This window comes from Tetrao urogallus, assembly GCF_951394365.1.
Source record: "Tetrao urogallus genome assembly, chromosome: Z".
Classification (NCBI taxonomy): Eukaryota; Metazoa; Chordata; class Aves; order Galliformes; family Phasianidae; genus Tetrao; species Tetrao urogallus.
Window position 1 is genome coordinate 58758814 of NC_136816.1, and position 19926 is coordinate 58778739.

Below are 19926 nucleotides of genomic sequence, written 5' to 3' on the forward strand. Positions count from 1 at the left end.
TTTCTTCTGCATAGGTGAAGAATGATTTGTACTTTAAGGTAACTATTGCTTAACTTTGTTTTCCAGGATTTTGTTTCTTTATTCTACCTGTGATAAGGAAAGAAGAGAAGGAAAGAGAAGAAAAGGGAGAGGGGAATGGGGAGGGGAGGGGAGGGGAGGGGAGGGGAGGGGAGGGGAGGGGAGGGGAGGGGAGGGGAGGGGAGGGGAGGGGAGGGGAGGGGAGGGGAGGGAAGGGAAGGGAAGGGAAGGGAAGGGAAGGGAAGGGAAGGGAAGGGAAGGGAAGGGAAGGGAAGGGAAGGGAAGGGAAGGGAAGGGAAGGGAAGGGAAGGGAAGGGAAGGGAAGGGAAGGGAAGGGAAGGGAAGGGAAGGGAAGGGAAGGGAAGGGAAGGGAAGGGAAGGGAAGGGAAGGGAAGGGAAGGGAAGGGAAGGGAAGGGAAGGGAAGGGAAGGGAAGGGAAGGGAAGGGAAGGGAAGAAACATTTTGCCTCCTTGGAAGTTTCTGTTATTTTTGTTTAGGAAGAAAAGGACAGGATAAATAAAAACCCCTTCTGATACTGACCGATAAGAAGGGAACCAATAGGTTATAAAAACAGACTTCAGACTTAAATCAAGGGAAATAAGCCAGAAAATTCTTTAAAATATAGTGTTTACATATATATAAATGCACCCTGCTTGTCAAAAATATTTATACAAAAATTAAGACAAGTGTTATAAACATAAACATGCCACCTGTTTTCCAGGTTAGTTCAGCCAAGACTTATTTCAGATAATTTGTACTACTGAACATCCCTGAAAACTTGTAACCTTAGAGTAGACTAATGAATCACAGTGGAGTCCCAACTTAGACAACAGGCAATGTAGATGCAAGTCTGAAGTTAAACTGAATCAGCAACTGAACAATGAGGAAATAATTTCCTACTTACAAAAGTTCTATCAACATAGCCTGCATTTATATCCCCATGATAAGCATCCCTGTTATTAGGCTAGTTCAAATTTCCACTCACAGTAATGCTTTATACTAAAATCCCCTCAGCGTAATATTCATTTTTGAAAGGGGGGTCAGTGGTGTACTTTGTATATGTGCTTAACATCCTAGTACATGTAACAAGTAGTCTCCACTTTCAGGGAAAGTCTGAATAGATTTAAGTTCTACTTTTGAGCCAACGTTTATCATAAGACAGTACTTGCTGTGCAAACTGGATGGCAGCTCATTTATTTCCAGTTAATATGAGGTTTTATAATCAGTTCTTGTCATAGGCATTCATTCAATCGTAAAAATGTGACTTACTAGAAAAGGAAAAATAGAGTCTAAAGGCACAGAATCACATAGCTGCTCTAGTAGGAGTCTGTAAACAGAGAATCGTTTGAATTTAGGAAATCCAAATCTAGGAAAGTAAAAAGGCAGCTGAAGCAGGCTTTTATCTAGCCAACTTCCTTAAAGACCCAAAGGGTTTTGAGGTCTACAAAGTACGCACTAAAATACCATGTTTCAAAAAGCAATAAGGCAAATAGTACACTCATTATTTCAAAAAAGTTACAATGGTAGTGTAGGCATACACAGTATAACTTAGTTATAATGCGTGGTACTGTTTCTACTACATAGCCCTATAACTGTTTCCTTCCTACATACTCTGATAAAATCCTGATTCCAAGTGAACACAAACATTCTTGTACCACATCTACCACTGGTAATAGCTCTTTAACAGCAACAGAGTTTGTTCCGCTGCTTAAGTCATGCTCATACTGAGCAAAGTCCACAAACTGAAGTCCAGAGATTAAACACTGTCATACTTGTGAAGAGCTTCTTCTAGCTTTTGTGTCACTTTTTGAAAAAAGAGTATTTGCTGTTGCAAGAAATGCTGCATCTGTGATTTAAAGTCCCTCACACGGATTTTGTGGAAATGATTAATTTCTGCTAGGGTCGCAAAAGAAATAATGTTACAGCGTTCTTGAATGCCCTCTGCTTTTTGGAGCTCCATCTTCCCCTCTTCCACGTGCCGCTTACTCTCCTTTACTTTGGTGAGGGCTCCTGTGTAAAGAAGAGAACAGAAGAGTTTAACTGTGAGAACAATCTACACTTTGCTGTACTTCAAAGTGATTTAATAACAACAGTGCATACAAAGCCTATTCTGAGTGCATTTATGTGTATGAATAAAGAACTTTTCCAGATTAAAAAATCACAGAATACTGTATCATTTTAAAAAGCAAGGCTTTAGTTTGCAAAAGTCAGTAAGAGAAAACACGCCTATTTCACAATCTTAAAATATCAGATTATTCATGTATTTCAGAGAATAATCAATAAATACACTGATAGTGAGAAAAAAAGGTAAAAAAAACGGATTTAGGCTTCAATTAACACCAAAAAAGTAACATCATTCAGAAGTCTGTCCTGAAACGTTGAACTCTTTCAGGCTTCGTGAAACACCAAAAGCAGATCTGAATACACAAAATAACAATGCATCATTCTGCTTCTACAGTACAGATACCCCCAAATATTACTGATGAGTGGAGAATCTAAAAGTTTATTTCAAAGCTACAGAAGTCCAGGCAGAAATAACACAGCCTTGCAAGAGATGCTAAAAAATAGAGCAAAGGAACCTTTCTCTTCCAAACAGCTGATTAAAGGACACATCTCACAAAACCTTTACCAAAAGCAGGCAGTGACATAGAACACCAAGATGAATCTTAATATTAATTTTCACAAGCTCAGTTTCCCAGAAAAGCAACTTATTATCCTTAGGAACAACATACTTATTCATAAAACTAGGAATAGTCAGACCAATGCAGCTTTAGACTTCTCCAAAAAATGTTCATTATACGTATTTGTCATAACTTTTATCCTGGAGGTGTTCAAGGCTAAGTTGGATGGGGCCCTGGGCAACCTGATCTAGACTTTGGCAAACCTGCCCACAGCATGGGGGTTGGAGCTGGATGATGTTTGGGATTCCTTCCAACCTAAGCTGCTCTGTGACTGTTTCTAGCTGCAATGTCTCAAATGACTCTCTTTTGTACTATACTTTATATCATACAAATGACTACAGTTCATGGACAGGACTTTTTACACTGCCTTGAAGAAATGCTTTTCTATACTCCCTGCAGTGAAGGGAGTCAGCAAGCTAACAGAGAAGCCTCTCTACCTCTGTATTGAAAGGGTAACCTCCACCATTTCTGTGGGAGGAGTGATTTTGTCTACTATCAGCCTGAATCGCCTTATGTTCTAAACGCCACTCACAAATAAAAACATAGTTCTGCTGTGGTAACATCGTCTTCCACCCTTTCCTTCCTATGGCTTTTAACAAGATATTTTGAACACCCATTGCTTCAGCATTTCTCACAGCTCAGTGCAGTTTGCTCCTTTTCCTATCCCTAAGGTCATAGAAACACAGAATCTTCCAGGTGGGAAAAGGCTGCTTAACCACTGAGTTCCACCACTAAACCATGTCCCTAAGCACCATGTCCACATGTCCCTTAAATATCTCCAGGGATGGGAACTCCACCACCTTCTTTGTCATCTGGCTGCAATGCCTGACCACTGTGTATCCTTACTAGAGACAAGTTAAAGTGCCTGATGATATGGTGGACCTTAAAAAAGTTTCAGACGTGGTATGTGCTTCAGGAGCTCCAGAAACTCCCTGGTTTGCAGTAAGACCACAGGAACCATTTCTGCCACTGTGGCAGGAAAAGCAAGTTTAGAACAAAGACTTGCAAGTCACCTAACGTGCAAGTATTTGACCAATGGCCCCCAGGATGCTGCAGGCTGGTTGGTAACACTTCACCTACCCACACTTTCCCCAGAACCATGGCCTTCAGGCATGGCAGCTAAAAGCTTGGCACCAGCTGCTATAGCTCATGGACCTCATCGCCTTCAGCCCAAAAACAAAACCAAGAAACAACCCACAGGTAAGTAGCACAGCATCAATCTGTGCCAGAAGACTGTGTTTTTTCCTTCAAAGACAGTAATCCATGAGGCAGGACACAATGTAAAAAATATTGAATCCTCTCTTCGACAATAAAGACATTTCTTTCAGCAAACAAAAACCCACTTGGTAATTTTTTTTTTCCTTCTGCATTCTGTTTGCATTGGAGGACGCTGTGCAAGGCTGTGAAAAAAATGAAATTTGGGAGTTACCGGGAGCCAGATGGAGCTGGTTAAATAAATATGACAACTCCTTGGTTGTGATGTGGGAAACAACATTAGATGTTATTTCTAGAATGACTAAACTGGAAGAAAAAATACTGAAATTGACAGCATCAGCAGCTGAAGTTCATGAATCTTCTGAATATTTTACATCAATAATAACCATGCTAATTACCAAACATTCCCTCCAGACTACAAATATTATACATTATGACTTTTTTGCCAATTAAAATGGGGAAAAAAAGGAGGGGGGCGGGGGGGGAGAGAGGGGATTTACAGTTAGGAAAAGGAATCCAAAAGGAAAACTTGCAGCCATTAATACAGTTCTTATAACACAGATGTTTTCATGCAGGTATTTCATTGGATTTTCCTTTAAAATCTACAGACTACAACTGGAGATCACAGATCTGCTTAAGCACAGATTTCCTTTTGTTTTTTTTTCATCATGTACCTTTAAATGACTTGTATTATCAGTAAAACCTTAACCATAAAAAATAAAAATTAACCTTAAGATAACCTCATAAAGAGAAAAACTTAAGTTATTGTACAAGAATCACTGAACCTTCACCAAATACAAAAAAAAAAACCAACCCCATGCTTTATTTAAAAAGATATGCAATCACGAAAAAATCAATCATAAAAACATTTAAATATAAATTTTAACTAATTCAGCATCTACTGAAGCTTGCAAGCTTTAGTTTAGCAAATCTTAGGAGAAAAAAGTGTTATTTGCTTGCACAGCTTTGCAAGCAGCTTCACTAACACTGATATATGTACCTTTCCTTGGCCTGGCCAGCCCCTCCTGACCCTTTCGCACACACCTGCACCTCCTGGTCATGTGGCCGGGGCTGAGCATACCAACAACAGTCCCTGAGGGTGGGATCAATGACCTCTGCAGGTCCCTTCCAAGTATTCCATTCCAATCTCCTGGTTCCTGGATTCAGAAATCTGAACACCAAGTGTTGGTTTGGATGATCCAAAACAGAAAGGTGTATTTACAAAGAAACAAATAAAATCAAACAAACAGAATTCTGGCTGCTCTAGAAAAGGCTTTTTCACATTTTAGGGAAAAAGCATCAAAACAGGCACCTCCTAATTTATGAGTGCTACTCTGAAAGTAATGCTTCCTGCTGTATCCTGTTGGCCCACGACATCAAAGGCAGATGCTGGTGGTGTGGCAGTAGAGGTTGAACCTTCCTGCCAGTATTCTGTTACATGTTGTTGCCGTAGGACAGGTGGCAGCAGAGGGGCAGTCTGACAAAATGGCATCAAAGAAGTTAATACCTCCATGTGGAAAAAATGGCACCTGCTGACATTCACTGATGCTTGCTGAAACTTGTAGAGATTTCCCTGCGCATAAAACCTTCTGGTTTGATTAAAAGCTCCTCTGTCCAGAAAGGAGATTTCAGGGATCAGGGCTACCTTTCAATGAGCAAAAACAGCTTGGATTGCAGACACTGCAAAAGGCTGTGCTACATCTATTTCTGCTCCCAAAGGTAAGGAAGAGCAGATGTGAATGCTATTTTTCATCTCCCCAAAGCCTGATGTTAAATAGATAATTCTGCTTCTTGAATGCTGCTATGGGCTTTTAGAAACTCACAGGTTTCAGTACTTGCTTTGAAGTAAGAGATTAGACAACACTAGATGATATGAACATGTTTAACAAGGAACATTTATAGCGATGTGCTAGCAGCCATGAAGACAGAGACAACAAAGACTCTGCTAAAAATAAATAGTCCCAAGCTGTGAAACATGCTATACAAATAGCAATTTAAATAGGCTCAGAGGGGTTACTAGGCAAAAAAAAGAAGTGTATTGAGTAAGGAAGTTGGTCATGCAAGCGTGAGGTTGCAATCAAGCAGAAGAAATCAAACACATTCAGGAAAACAAAATTTAAAAAAACATTTTTTCCAACCTGAGAGCATTCAGGCTTGGGTCAAACAATACATTTTCCAATCAACTACAGTTTTATCACACTCAAAAATGCTTTGAGATAGTGTGAGCAGTCAACCAAGGATTGGTTCAAACCTACACATGAGCACATACTCGCTGTCCTCCATTCTGTAAGCATGTGCCAAAGCCAAAATGCAGATCATATCACATGGAGGTATACGTATCTCTAAGCCTTTGTTTATCCATGGGGAATGGGTAACAGCAAATGACATATGATCAGCTGCCAGCAACTAGCCCTAACCTGGCTCCTCAAGTCTAGCATGCGCAACGCTGGCCAAGCCTGCAGCTTGCACTGTCACTAGAATGCAGAAGTCTCGGAGATTAGAGCTCATGAAAACAACTTCCCATGGCCCAGCTTCACTCCTCAGTGCAGCACATGAATGTCAACTTTGGAATGGGCATACAGTAGACAGCAGGGAAACTCCAGCTGCACCTGGAGTCATGAATTCAAATGAAGAAAAACCTCAAGAAAGGGAATTCTCTGGGTCAGGTGCCCCTTTTTGCATTGTTTTTGTACAGTGCTTAGTACAATTGACATCTGTTTCATGGCTATGCTTGCTCAAATCTTCGAAAATAGAAGCAGTCAGCACTGCTACTCAAAACTGTACCTCTCTTCTGAAAAAGATCTACGAAATTTCAATCTAAACAGCAGTGATTTAACTTCATACAGCAGTATTACCTATGGACTTGCCATGTGAGATGAGATGGCTAAAATACAACATATGAAAGCAGCAGTGAGGGTCTGTGAATTTAGGCAGGTCTGTGTCTCACAGTCATGCTCTAGAACGTATACCACCAGTGTCTTTGGTATTTCAGTCCAAAATACTGAACTTAAAAACTTACTGAGACTGAAGAAGAAAGGAAGTTAACTTTTAAGATACTAAAATTGTAATCACATATATTCAAATATTTCCTTCACTTAATGATGAATTATTTTCAAACTAAAGGTTGGGAAATTTAGATTGGATATATGGAAAAAGTTTTTTACAATAAGGGAGGTGAGGCACTGGAACATGCTATCCAGAGAGGTGATGGGTGCCCTGTCTCTGGAGATGCTCAAGGCCAGGCTGGACTGGGCTCTGAGCAAACTGATGTAGCTGTAGGTGACCCTGTTCATTGCAGCAGAATTGGATGAGATGATCTTTAAAGGTTCCTTCCAACTCTAGATTCTATGATTCTATGCTAAACTGAAACAACTAATTTTCTTTCACAAGTAACTGACATATGTGTAAATTGTTATGATACTACAAAACTTTCCTTCAAACTCTATACTTTTGTTATTCTTTATTTTATACCTCATGCTAGAGAAATGCTGAAAAACAAGACAAAACACAAAATGAATGAAAGAAGATATAGAAAGAAAGAAGTTAGCCCTGTGGTACTTCTTGACACATTTCAGAGAAGAGTTTTCTGAATTATATCTCTAATGTGGCTGGGGGAAAAAGCCACATGCTTCTCCTCACGTGCTGCTCTTTCACCGCCAGCATTGTAGGAGCTGCTGATCCTGCTGCAGGTGAGAAGAAGCAATGCAACTGCAGTGCAGGAACATCAACCACCCCAAAAACAAATCCACATTGATTCCATTCATAAATGGCACTGAGAAAGAGAGTAGCCCTAGAAATGGCAGGGTGGAAAATCTGGGGAACGTGATTGTTCTGGCTTTTGTATCAGTGGCAAGTGTGGCACAAACAAAGAGCAGCAGGCTCCTGAATGCCTCCTTTGAGAAGTCCTCTGGCCAAAAAGCTTTGATGAGACAGCCTCCCTCAAGAATTTGTGTCAAAGTACAAAGGTTCCTCTGAAGGATGACTTCTTCATGAGGAAAGAAAGCCGAAGTCAGAAAACATAGTGTTCTTCACAGAAACTCAGGGGTTTAACAAAGAGGATTGTTCAGCAGTTTTATCTGAGAAGTCCTGCGACAATCCAGTGACCTATGTAATACATTCAGTTTTGCTTTCCAACTGTCTGCAAACAACAAAATAAGATTTGGAGCATCACTTGCTAGGAAGCAAAATAACTTGTGCTTCCATGCCATTCAGCCACCCATCATATTAAAGTGTACAACATAGGCGTCTACAGCGGCCTTTGAAGCACACCACTCACTACTGAAGTAAGAACTTCAAACACCAACTCCCTTTGCTTTATCAGGCATGATCTCTAAGAAGAGGGAGAAATACCTCACATAACTTTCAGTGGCTTTCATAAAAGGATGCAAAAACAGAAAAAGTAACAAGAAATGAGTTTACTCTTCCCTTACCACAGAACCTGATAATGAGGTTTTTTTAACTACAGCTCTCTGCTGAAAGGCTGGCAGCAAACCCCAGGCAGCCCACACGCATGTAGGTGCAGCTTTGATTTACTCTCTTTTTGAAACAAACAACCCTGTCAGGAACAGGTCTCCCACCATCAGGCTGATGCTACCTACATGGGCATCCCGCTTACATCACTGCATGAGGCCGGCCGCCATCAGTAACTCCATAGAGCCCGCATTGGGCCTGGAGGAGAGGAGCCCATGGGGCTTAGCATTACTGATGCCTCAGCACTTCCAGCCAGCTCGCTCTCGGCTATGCAGTGATGACCTCCAAAACACGGGAACGAGCAGCAGCACCAGGTGGGATTACACCTCACTTGGAATCCCACTCTGAAGCAAGCTCTGAAACTTCCCCCTCTTGGTTCAAATCAAAATGATGAAATAATGTGTAGTAGAATAGAGATTTTATTACACTGACAGATTATTTGCTTAAGAATGCTGTGAGCACAGATTAACAAAAGGAGCCTACATTAAGTTAAGATTCTGCAAATTCTTTACATTTTCTGGCAGAGATTTAGAATGGAAAGCAGTATAATGGGAATTCCCCTGAAATTAAAAGCAGAAGCATCCTCCAATACAGACTTAACTGCATAAAAGAAGGTCACAGTGAAAATGCAGCAATACTGTAACTAATGAAGGAACAACCCCCTACTTTGAAATCTGGATTTAGAGTTTTAAGAAAAAAAAAAAAAAAAAACCAAAAAAAACCCAACAAGCAATCTTCAACATCAAAGGCAAAATGAGGAAGTTACTTGTCTTTCCTGAAAGTGTCAACATGAAACAGTTTTCAAAACAAAACTTTCTAATTCATATTCTTCTCCTTGATGGAGGAAAACTCTTTTAAAGATATCCTATTTTTCATCCAGAAAGTAAGTCAGAAATTTAAAGCAAAATATTTAAAATGATGATTACTTCAGTATTAAAGGGGTTTGTATAGATATGGGAAAGTTGCTCTAATGGTTTTAGAAAATGCAGCTTGTCAATGGTTAAGGATAAGCAGGAAATATTTTTTGTTATGCCATTGCTCAAAAAGATCAGAGTCAAATAACACTGTCCCATAAATTCAGGCTCACAAATCACAGGGTTCTGCTAATGTCCAGGCTAACGCTGACTGACTGCACATTATTAATGTCAGACAGAACCATTTGTTCTTCCAGCTACCCTGCTGCAAAGCTCACTGAAAGCTGTCACTTACATGTATTCTTCAGTTCATATAAAACCATGCTCTGGTTTACACAATGCAGATATCATGCAACAATAAAGCAGTCTTTTCCATGGATTTCAGAAACTTGACAAATTTCAGTCTCTGGTGGTTTTAGCATGCACATTGATTTAATTCCTACTAACTGATTAATAATGGTTTTAGAAGGCACAGTGTCAAATGTCATTCAATTTTAAATGAAGTGCCAGTGCTAATGGATACTATACATGCCTAACTGCAATCTTGAAAAAAAAAAGACTTATTTAAGATCTGATTAAGTTATTACGCATACAGCTGCGAACTGGTGTGCACATATAGGAAGGGTATGGCCCATCTATTTATCCAGTGAAACTATGACCATTATCATACTTGAGTGTGCTCACGATCACATTGTCAAGGTGCACACTGGCTCTAGAGTCCCCCAGAAGAATCTAGCAGCTCCAGCAAGGATGTTACAGTAAGCCAGGCAGGGGACAAAAGAAGTCACATGACACAGTTTGCCTTTAAAAATGTTGATAAGAGGAGGTGAGAACAAGATAGCTAAACAAAGGACACAAACACAACTGAATAACAAGCATCTATCGCTCTGCACAATCCCATTAACAGAACACACACTGCTAGGTAAAAATTGTGAAAACTTTTTGAAAGGTTATTTTTTCAAAGGTTGCATGCAGCAATTTTAAAATACGTACATTTTAGATGTATCATATGCAGACAGCATTTTCAGCAAACGACTATAACACTGTAGCATGTGCTTGCAAGTGTTCTCTCTCACTGTACATTACCTATGAAGATGCCAGAGAGAAGGACTGTCTGCAGAAATTTAATCCAGCTAAATGATGTCCACTGCTTTCTATTATCACAAACATAGCATTTCGCATCACAGCTTTTGAGGCAAACATTCCTTAACAGACTTTACCCAGTTCTCAGACAGAAATGTAGGAAAGTACAAGCTATCTCCAGTTTAAGGAGGTTTGCTTCCAAAGCACTTCAGCTGATGCTAGAAGTACATAAAGGCATGAACTGTAAAATCAAGCTAGTTAGAAATGCAATACATCTGCCCTTCAAAAAGCAAGTAACATTGTAAGTGACTGAACAGTTTCTGGACAGGCACTTAAAAATGTAAGCAATTGCAACTCACACAAGTACTGAGATGAAACTTCTCTGTGACTTTAAGCATGTCTTAGGAGCCTACATTCAAGAGTAACAACAGGCACTGCAGATCTATAGAAGATGAATATAAGGTATTGCCAAATCTGATATAAGCAACATAGTGTTACACAGTAGCTTCAAAATTTTCTCAGATTTTATAGGATATGTATGGAAAGGAGAACAAAGGTTACAAAATATATCAATAACTATATTACAATGTTATCAAGAAAAGTATAAATGCAGATTTCACCTATCCCTGCTTTGAAAGACCTGCTTGTGGATGTTTTCTCCCAAAAAGGCAAAAGAGATGCTAAAAATGAGGACAATTCACAGAGTCTGATTGCCCACCATCTTCTGCATAGTTCTACAACAGTCCTAGGGTGAGCAAATATAACATGCATGGCTCATTCACATAACTTCATACGAGAAGAGATGCAAATCAAATGCAGATCCTGCTCCATTTTTCCCTAGTGCATCTAAATGTTCTTTTAGAAACCTGCATGCTGCAGCGTATCTGTGAGGACAAAGCGAAGACTCTTCCTTGCAATGCAAACAGCCAAGGCAAACCAAAGCATTAATCTGCTTTTTGCATTGCTTTTCACATTCCATGCAAACATAAAAAGGGCAGCTTTGCTCATCACAACCTGAGAAGCTGCCCAAATATGATGTATACCTACCCAAAACAGGCTGGACAGCCCAAAGATACTAACAAGGCCTGAGCAGATTGTTAAGTTACAGATATTGGCCCCGATTTCACGAGGCATTGACTCAAAATTTTAAAACGCATTTTTAATGTTTTTAAAATAAATTTTATTGAAGTTCATCCTCATGGCCTTCATGAAGGATATATATTACACTGTGTAGTAAGCACTTGCTATTTATTTGATCCAGTCTGTTGATAAGGTAAAAGCTTTGGGGGCTACGCCAAATGTGATTTCTTTTTTTTTTTTTTTTTTTTATTAAAACTTCCAATCTTTGCTGTTTGAATGAGGCAATTCAAAATAAAAAAGGTACCATCTGGATGAGTTTATACAGTCTGCACACTTTAACTTGGCATTTTAACTGTTCAAACAAATTCTAACGATGAAGTCATGGAAAAGATGTTGGAAAGGCTGAAACGTGTCCTTGTTTCAAAGGTGACTTACAAAATAGAAAAATCAGCCAGCTTGTTCAGTATTGATAATGCACTTACAAAGACTTGGGAGAGCTCTAGGACTTGCTTTCTGTTTTCCGTATCTCAATTCTGTTAATTTCTGTATTCATAGAAGTCCTAACATGACCTGAAAACCTCCCAGCTGTAGGCAGACAAGGAATCCTTTCTCACCATCACGATTATTAGAAACTTCAAGATGAAAAGCTATTACACAGCCTTTGAAATGAAGTTGCTTCTACCTTTCACAAAATAATTTCTACTTTAATTTCTGCATTGTCCCGATACTCTCTAGCTGTCCTCAAGGTCTTTCCAGTAGACAAAGCTCTAGTGCATATATTTAGCAAGAACTCAAGAATATCCACCGCCTGCATTCAAAACTGAAAGTGTGAGCCTGGGTCAACATCTTCTAGCCTGTTGGTATTAAATGGTTGTCCTGCAGCATGCAGACCTGGGGGTGTGCAGTAACGCATGCAGTCCTTCCTGTGCTACCAGCTGTTTGCTGAAAAATAATCACTGAGATTTTATCATTCCTGAAATGTCCCACAACCATCAAACTTGAATGATATCAGGCTAGGAAGTTCCAAAAGGTACCGGGAAAGAGAAACATCTTACTTGCATGAATCTTGTTCATTCAGAAAGATAAGGTAAGAAGAGATAAGGGAGAGGAAGGAAAAAAAGAAAAAAAACAAGCAAACAGACAATAGTTTAAAAAGACAAATGCAACTTTTTGGCAGATAGGACACAAAAGTTCTGATTTCTGTTTAAGCCCCTTCATATAAGGGCATTGCTCAATTTCAGTCTTGCCCGTTCTTGGTTGATGTGTGATTTACACACACAAAGGAAACTGTAACTTTACACTGATACTAACTGTGAGGATTCTTTCAGGATTTAGACACCTAAACATTTATTTCTTCTAGGCCACTTTCAAGTAGCGGGGGGTTGAAACTGGGTGATTCAGGCAGCAAGTATAAAAATGCCACATCTTTCTTGTAATAACAATGGGGAAGCTGAGAGAGATGGCAGCAGACATCCTAAGACAATCCATTCTTGTTCATCAAAGTCCTTAAGCACCTGAAACATTGGTATCCATCTCTTTTTACTGCTATAGGGGTCATCTGGCTAGGATTACATGCCCCGCTTTCAGGCACTTAAGTTAACCGAGCTGAACTCCATGCAAGGTGTATGTGTTTGTGTACCAGAGACAGAAGAAGGTGGATAAAAGGAAAAATAAGAGACAGAGAAAAGAACAAGTCTCTACAACAAATTTAATGAGCTAGAAAGCAAGCAAGAGAAATGGGCACTGCTTTTACATTGTTATTAACAATTAGGCATGAATTTTGACCAGCCTTATTCGCTCAGTGATGCACCAAGCCCTCTTCCCTCTCCCTCCTCCCCGTCCCACAAGAACTGCAGAAAACATCATAGAGAACTCCAGGTTTCAGTGCTGTTTGGGGCTTTTCCATGCTTGAAATTTCAATGTGTTAACAGCCGGAATGCTTTTTCACCCCATTAAAGTTATTCTAAAACAACACCCAGCACATTTTTAGAGCCAATGTGCAGAATTAAATTTGCTTCAAGCAAATAAGGATATTTGCTTTATTTTACTTTTCACAAACAGTGATCAAAAAGTAATTGCATCATTCAGATATTCTTAAAATAATTATTTTAGATCCTGGTGTACCACCTACATCTCAGAGAGTTTGTAAACCACTATATCAAGTGCGTTTTGCAAAAATTGTCACCAGAAATTTATTTAGTGTTAACAAAATACGATAAAGAATGGTTCTAGAAAGTAGAAATGAAACAAAGTCAGCCAGTGTTTCTTCCACTGACAGAAATTAAAAAAAAAAAAAAAAAAAAAGTCTGATTATAGTAATTCCTCAAAGAGGATTGGAAACAAACAAACCCCAATAACTTCTCTACTCTCACTATGCAAGTATCACAATGAGACAGCCAGACAAGAAAGCACTACACCAACTGCATACACACATACACCATTTCAAATTCTTACATGTGCATACATTTCCTGAACCTAAACTTGCACCAGCCTGCAGTGAGCGTATGTGCTGAAGATTATGGAAGTAAAGCAATCTCATCAGTTTAGTGAAGATACAGTAATTACTGTTTAGGAATTATTTTGCCAAAATTGCCTAGGGAATTTCCACAAGTAGACCTTAAAAACACATAAATAAAGATGACAGGATGTTTTTCTTCTCAAGACTAAAGCAATTGAATGTATTACTTCTTGAAAGACACGCTAATTCTGCAAAATGACAATGATGAGCAAAGGTGCAGATCAGTTATCATGCCTACTGAACTTAATGTTCCTGTTTACAAACGTTTTGCCAGAGGCAAAAGAAAACTAAGTACATCTGTCTAACTACTTGCATCTTCCATTCCAAAAAACACAGGTATGCACAGGAATATTTCACATAAGCATGCTAGACAAACTTTCCTATGAGGGGTTGAGGACTAGATTTTTAGAAGTTTGGGTGCTTAGATGCTCAGAGACCACACTCTACCACCACCTCCTCCTACAAAGGTCACTTTTCCCATAAGCGCTTAGTTTTCAAAATAAAATGTATCTCAACAACTTGTTTGTAAGGAATCTGTGTCTTGGGACAGAAATGCTCTGCTTCCAGTCTCAGTGGGAAGTTCTTCCTGAGCACTTCCAGATGGAACTGCAGCATTTCCATCCCATTACGTTCTTCACTGTAGGGCTCAATCCAATGAACCTTTAGACCTGGATTGGAGCACACACAAAATGGGTTAAGGTTTCTCATAAAGCACTGCCAAGCTGGTCCTCAGCTGGAGGATGGGAGAATGAAGTTCAAATCCCTCCTCCATTTCTTTTGGAGCAGGAAATTTAACTCCTCCTTCCCTCACAGAAAATCCCTTAATACTGGGTACTCAACAGCAAGAAGACACAGAAAGAGGAGCCTTAAAAAATACCTCACTGAAGCTATTGCCATTTAACTAAATACTTAAAATATAGTAATAACAAAAACTTGAAAATATTCCATTGGATTTCATGTTTACACTGAAGTGAGCAAAATGACAATCTCTTTTTGCAGATTTCAGATCAATGCATGATGTACTCACAGAAGATGTATAAAGATCTGGATCCTTGAGCAGTTATAAGCACAAGGGATAATATATTTACCTGCTGATGCACAGACAAAGCAACAGTGGGTTTATGGGGCTTTGGTTCTTAATTCTAGAATACATAAAGACCAAATGGAGGAAGATTCTTGCCTTCAGTTAAAGTTGTTTGGCCTTCTTGCAGAAGAAAATTTGTAGAAATTATTAAACAACCCAGACATGCAGACTTCTCAGTTCACAGCACAAAACACGTCCAAATCACATCAAGCAGCTGCTCATCTGCAGTAAATCAAATCCTTAATAAGCAATGCATTCTAATATATGATTTGGGCACAGCTGCCTTTCTTTCTGGTCCTTCTTAGATCCAAACGAATACAGAAATGGAATCTACAAACAACTTCATATACATGAACAATATATTTGCACTAGGTAGGAAAAAATGGAGGAGCGTTCATAAATTCTTTCTACAGCCATGCCCACGTTGCCAATGTATCAATCCAAAGGCTGCTGTGTGTACCACTTCAGAGGTCACTGTTGGGACATTTCACTGCACAAATACTGTACAACAGAAAATACAATACTGAAAGGACACAACTCTGCTTTCAGTTCATCTATTTTCACCAACAGATTTTTGTTTGGTACATAAAGACAATAATAATTCTCAAATACTGGCAACTATCCCAGGTTTATTTAAATTTAAAAGAAAGGTCTTATTGCAAAAAGACCAAATGGTTCGTGTTTTCATCAGAGTTCACAATTTGAAATTGAGAAGCTATACCTTGTTACAAACAACTCTTAAGAGTAATAAAACAGCAATAAATTGGGTTAAAAAAGTATTTTTACTCAATTTTTCTTCAGTTTATCTCTTGTACAGGGAACAACAACACATGCATAACCCAGTTCTAACCCTATTCTTGAGGCGATTATGAATACTCAGGAGACCAACCTTTCAAACCCAAGCCATTTCCTAATAACAAATATGTACTAGGGATAACATTCTGTCGAAGGCAACGTTGGCCCAGGGGTGCTGGAACATTAACACACGCACACAGACTGGCTGTACGTTCCTCCAACCAGCTCCAGGACAGTCTTCTGGCACAACATCAACTCAACATATGTCACGCTCATGCACTGCTCTGGTGGAAGCTCATTTAGATGATTTTTCCCCAGTTTTAGAAGGTAAATATAACCACTACGTGTAAATTCAAACAGAACTGAAAAAGAAACAGCAATATGCAATCTGTAGGAAATGTGGGTTGAGTCAAGCACATATCATATTATTCCCCATTCTCTTCTCAAGGTAAAGCCTCCAAAAAAACCTACTGTGTGAACCTCTACAGTATCTAACAACTTTAGGATATGGATTTAAGTAGTATATATCTTCTACTGTTTTATTTGACCCAATAAAATAATCTTTTCCTTGCAGAAACTTACAGACAATCCTACCATTATTTGAAATCTCACTTTAAAGTAGTCTACTTCCAAACATGAGACATTGCCAAGTCCCCTTTCTCTCCAAATTTAAAATATTTAAGAGCTGTTATCAGAATACAATGACACACCAGCTAGCACAACAAATCATGAAAGGTCAGATTGCACTCTTCCATTTTCTCCTCAAAATAACGTCAGGATTATTGAAGTTTCCACTCAATAATTTCAAATTTCAACAGGAGAACAAAAATCTGAACTTAATGCACGTACTTTTAAGTGAAACATTCTCTTAAACAACAAACTGTATACATTTTATTAACTCTTCCTCCTCAGATTTCCAGCAATAATGCATGCCTCCAGAAAGTCTACCTTTTTAATCTATTGAAAAAATTTCTCTGATGATTTTATCATAAAACTCAAGATTCCTAGCACTTGAAAAAGTCTCATAAGGGCCAGAGACATGGGCCACAGATAAAGCTCTGCTGCTCAGTATACAGACCAACTCTTACAAATCTACAAAATTAATTCCTGCAAAGAAGCTCTTCATTTTGTCATATAAATATTAAGCATGCCAATTTCTTTACATGATAGGTGATGTTTTTCTAAGTCTCTGTGCCTCTGGAAAGCCACAGGTCAAGAATATAACAGCAAGAAGAATGAACAATGGGCTATTCTTCTCACAATGGTGACAAAGATATGAATAGCATTAAGTTCACAGCAGGGTTATCACCTACACATACACAGTGCTCCACGCTTCTGTTTTCTGAACACGTGACCCTAGTTATCCAGCAGACAATTCTTTCATGCTTGGTGTTTCTCTCCCTCCGATGGATCACAGGGTGTTACAAGAACAGCAATGTGAACTTCAGAAGCAAGTTTGAGACAGAAAGTTGCTGACAGGATAACAGGTGAGCAATGTTTTTTCCATGATAACTAGGACAACGTATGAAAAACTCTTATGAACACTGATCATTATCCCCACCAAAGGCATGAAAAGAGATTTAATGCAAGGCTAAACTGACAAATACCAACAGCTTTCAACATCTCATCTAAACATCTGATGCTGCAAAAAGAAAGTAATACTATGCATACCTCAGACTAGGTGCTCAACTGCAGTATCTGCATCTTTAGATTGCTCCTGATTTACTATCTGCAACATTGGAGATCTAAGATACCTAACGCACATCAAACGGGAAGAGATGTTTTCTAATACTGGGGGTTATAAACAAGCTCAGTGATCCTTAATGTATCAGCCATAAAGGTAGATGTGGATTCTTTCAGTGACCCGCTGCCAAACTGAGTAACCTCTGACCAATAAAATTCCCAACAAAGTGTGCACCTCTTGGCAAAGAATGAAAGCTGTCACTGATGTGTTTTGGGTATTTTTTAGCAACAGCTTACCTGAGTAAACACATAAACATTTAACCCAAGGCCAGCAAGCCAGACGCAGCATGTTTAGCTGCTGGTTCCTACATCTGTCTGCATATCACCAATTTATGTAACTACCATTTTATAAAATATATAAGGATGTTACCTTTCTGGACATGGATGATGTCTGGGAAGTTGGCCAAATGCCCCTGATACAGCGCTAACAAATCCATCACAGGATCTAGGTCCTGTCGGGGCTGATCTGCAAACAGGTCCCCGATGGTGTCGTAGGCTTCTGCAGTGAAGGCTATAGCTTGGTTGAGGCCAGCAGAGAAGGCCTGCTGGTCCAGCTCAAATGCCTGGCTGAGGCACTTAAAGGAGTGCCCCACCTTCTGATATTCCTTCTTGAATCCAGTGACTTGTTTGCGGGCAAACTCATTGGCGGTGTGATTAAGCTGCAGGGCGCTCTCATCCATCTTCTTTGTGAAGGCTTTGAAGCCATCCACCTGGCTTTCCACTTCCTGCAAGTCCAGGACAGCCCCAGGGCCGGTGGGGACACTGATGGTCAGGAAGAAGTTGGCACCCACCATCTCGTCTTTCTCGGCCTTGCGCTTGCCCTGCTTCCAGGCCTTCTCATCTGTGCTGGGACAAGTGAGGAAATGCTGGAAGGCATCACACTGCGCCAGCACGGGGTGGCTGCACATGTGGTCCATCCACCAGGCCAGGCCTTTGCGACGTTTGGATATGAAGTCCTCCTCGAAGCGGCCGGTAGCCTGCTTCTCAGGCAGGTGGGGCACAGAGATGACAGGGAACTTCTCAGCCAGGCGCCCGTAGAGCCAGTCAAAGTGCTTGTAACGGCGGTGCACCTGCTGCCCGGTGTGGCTGGGCACCAGCTTGTAGGCAATGTAGCTCTTCATGCCCTTGAACTTGGTCTGCTTGGTGGGGTCCTCAATGGAGCACTGGAAGGGGTAGGGGTTCTCCTGCCACTCGGGGCCGCGGGGGCCCAGCACCACGCACAGCTTGTCCCCGTCCTTCACGAAGCCCGACGCCTCTCCGAGCACGAAGGCCTCCCCGCCCGACTTTACGAAGGTGGAGAAGCGGTTGAGGTTGCGGCTCACGGTGGCCGAGCTCTTGGCCCCGCCGCCGCCGGACGGGTGTGGGTGTCCCGCGGGGTGGCCGCCGCCGCGGGAGCCCAGCGACAGCTCGGAACGCGTGGACAGCCGGTATCGGCCCGGCGCCGCGCCGCCGCCCGCCGCCTCGTAGTCGGGGTAGGAACTGCTCAGGGCGCCCGGCTCGTCCGCCACCGTGGAGCTGTCGTCCCAGTCGTCGTCCCAGTCGTCATCGCTGCCCTGGCTGGGCTGGTAGGAGCCGCCGTAGGGCGCCGGCGGGAAGGGGTACCCGGCGGCGGCAGGCGGCAGCGGGAAGGGCTCGGGCTGCTGCGCGGCCGGCTTGAAGGCGGCGGGCGGCGGCAGCGGCTCGAAGCCGCCGGCGGGGACGTTGGCGTAACGGGCGGGCGGCGGCGGCTCGGCGGCGGGGGCGCGGATCACCTGCACGTAGGAGGCCGGGAAGAGGCCGCGGTCGCCGCGGCTGTTTACGCCCTCCAGCCAGCCCTCGATGTCCTGCTCGCTGCACAAGCTCAGCACCTCGTGCTCCCGCAGCGAGATCTCCCCCGGGTTCTCCGACCTGAAGTCGTAGAGCGCCCGCGCACGCAGCGCCATGGCCCCGCGGAGCGCCCGCCCGTCGCCCCCCGGACCCGGACCCGGACCCGGACCCGGACCCGGACCCGGACCCGGACCCGCCGCCCGCTCTCACCCCACGGGGCTGCGGGAGGAGCGCGCCGCTGCCGCCCGGCGCCGACCCCGCGTCCCACCCGTAGGGAACGGTGCGGTGGCCCTCGGCTCCTCGATGCGTTGCGTTGCACTGCGCTGTGGCTCGGCCGGCGGGTAGCGAGTCCCGGCTTCACCCCGGCGGGCGAGGCAGGGCGCGGGGCCGGGCCGGGGACCGTCCCACGTCGCCAGTTTCGCTAATCCAGAGCCGAGAGGCAGGGCGGAGGAGCCGAGTGCAGAGCGGCCGCCCCCATCGATGGGCCCGGCCCGCCCCTTCCCGCCCATTCCCTTCTGT

General features: G+C 41.9%; 1 protein-coding gene across 1 annotated transcript; it reads right to left on the reverse strand.

Moving 5' to 3' along the window:
• Positions 1-1774: 1774 nt before the first annotated feature.
• Positions 1775-19523, reverse strand: SNX18 (sorting nexin 18; the record flags this gene model as incomplete). Its single annotated transcript, XM_079548212.1, has 2 exons — positions 1775-2028; positions 17972-19523. 2 exons carry the CDS (start codon positions 19521-19523, stop codon positions 1775-1777), a joined length of 1806 nt encoding a protein of 601 aa, XP_079404338.1.
• Positions 19524-19926: the final 403 nt, after the last annotated feature.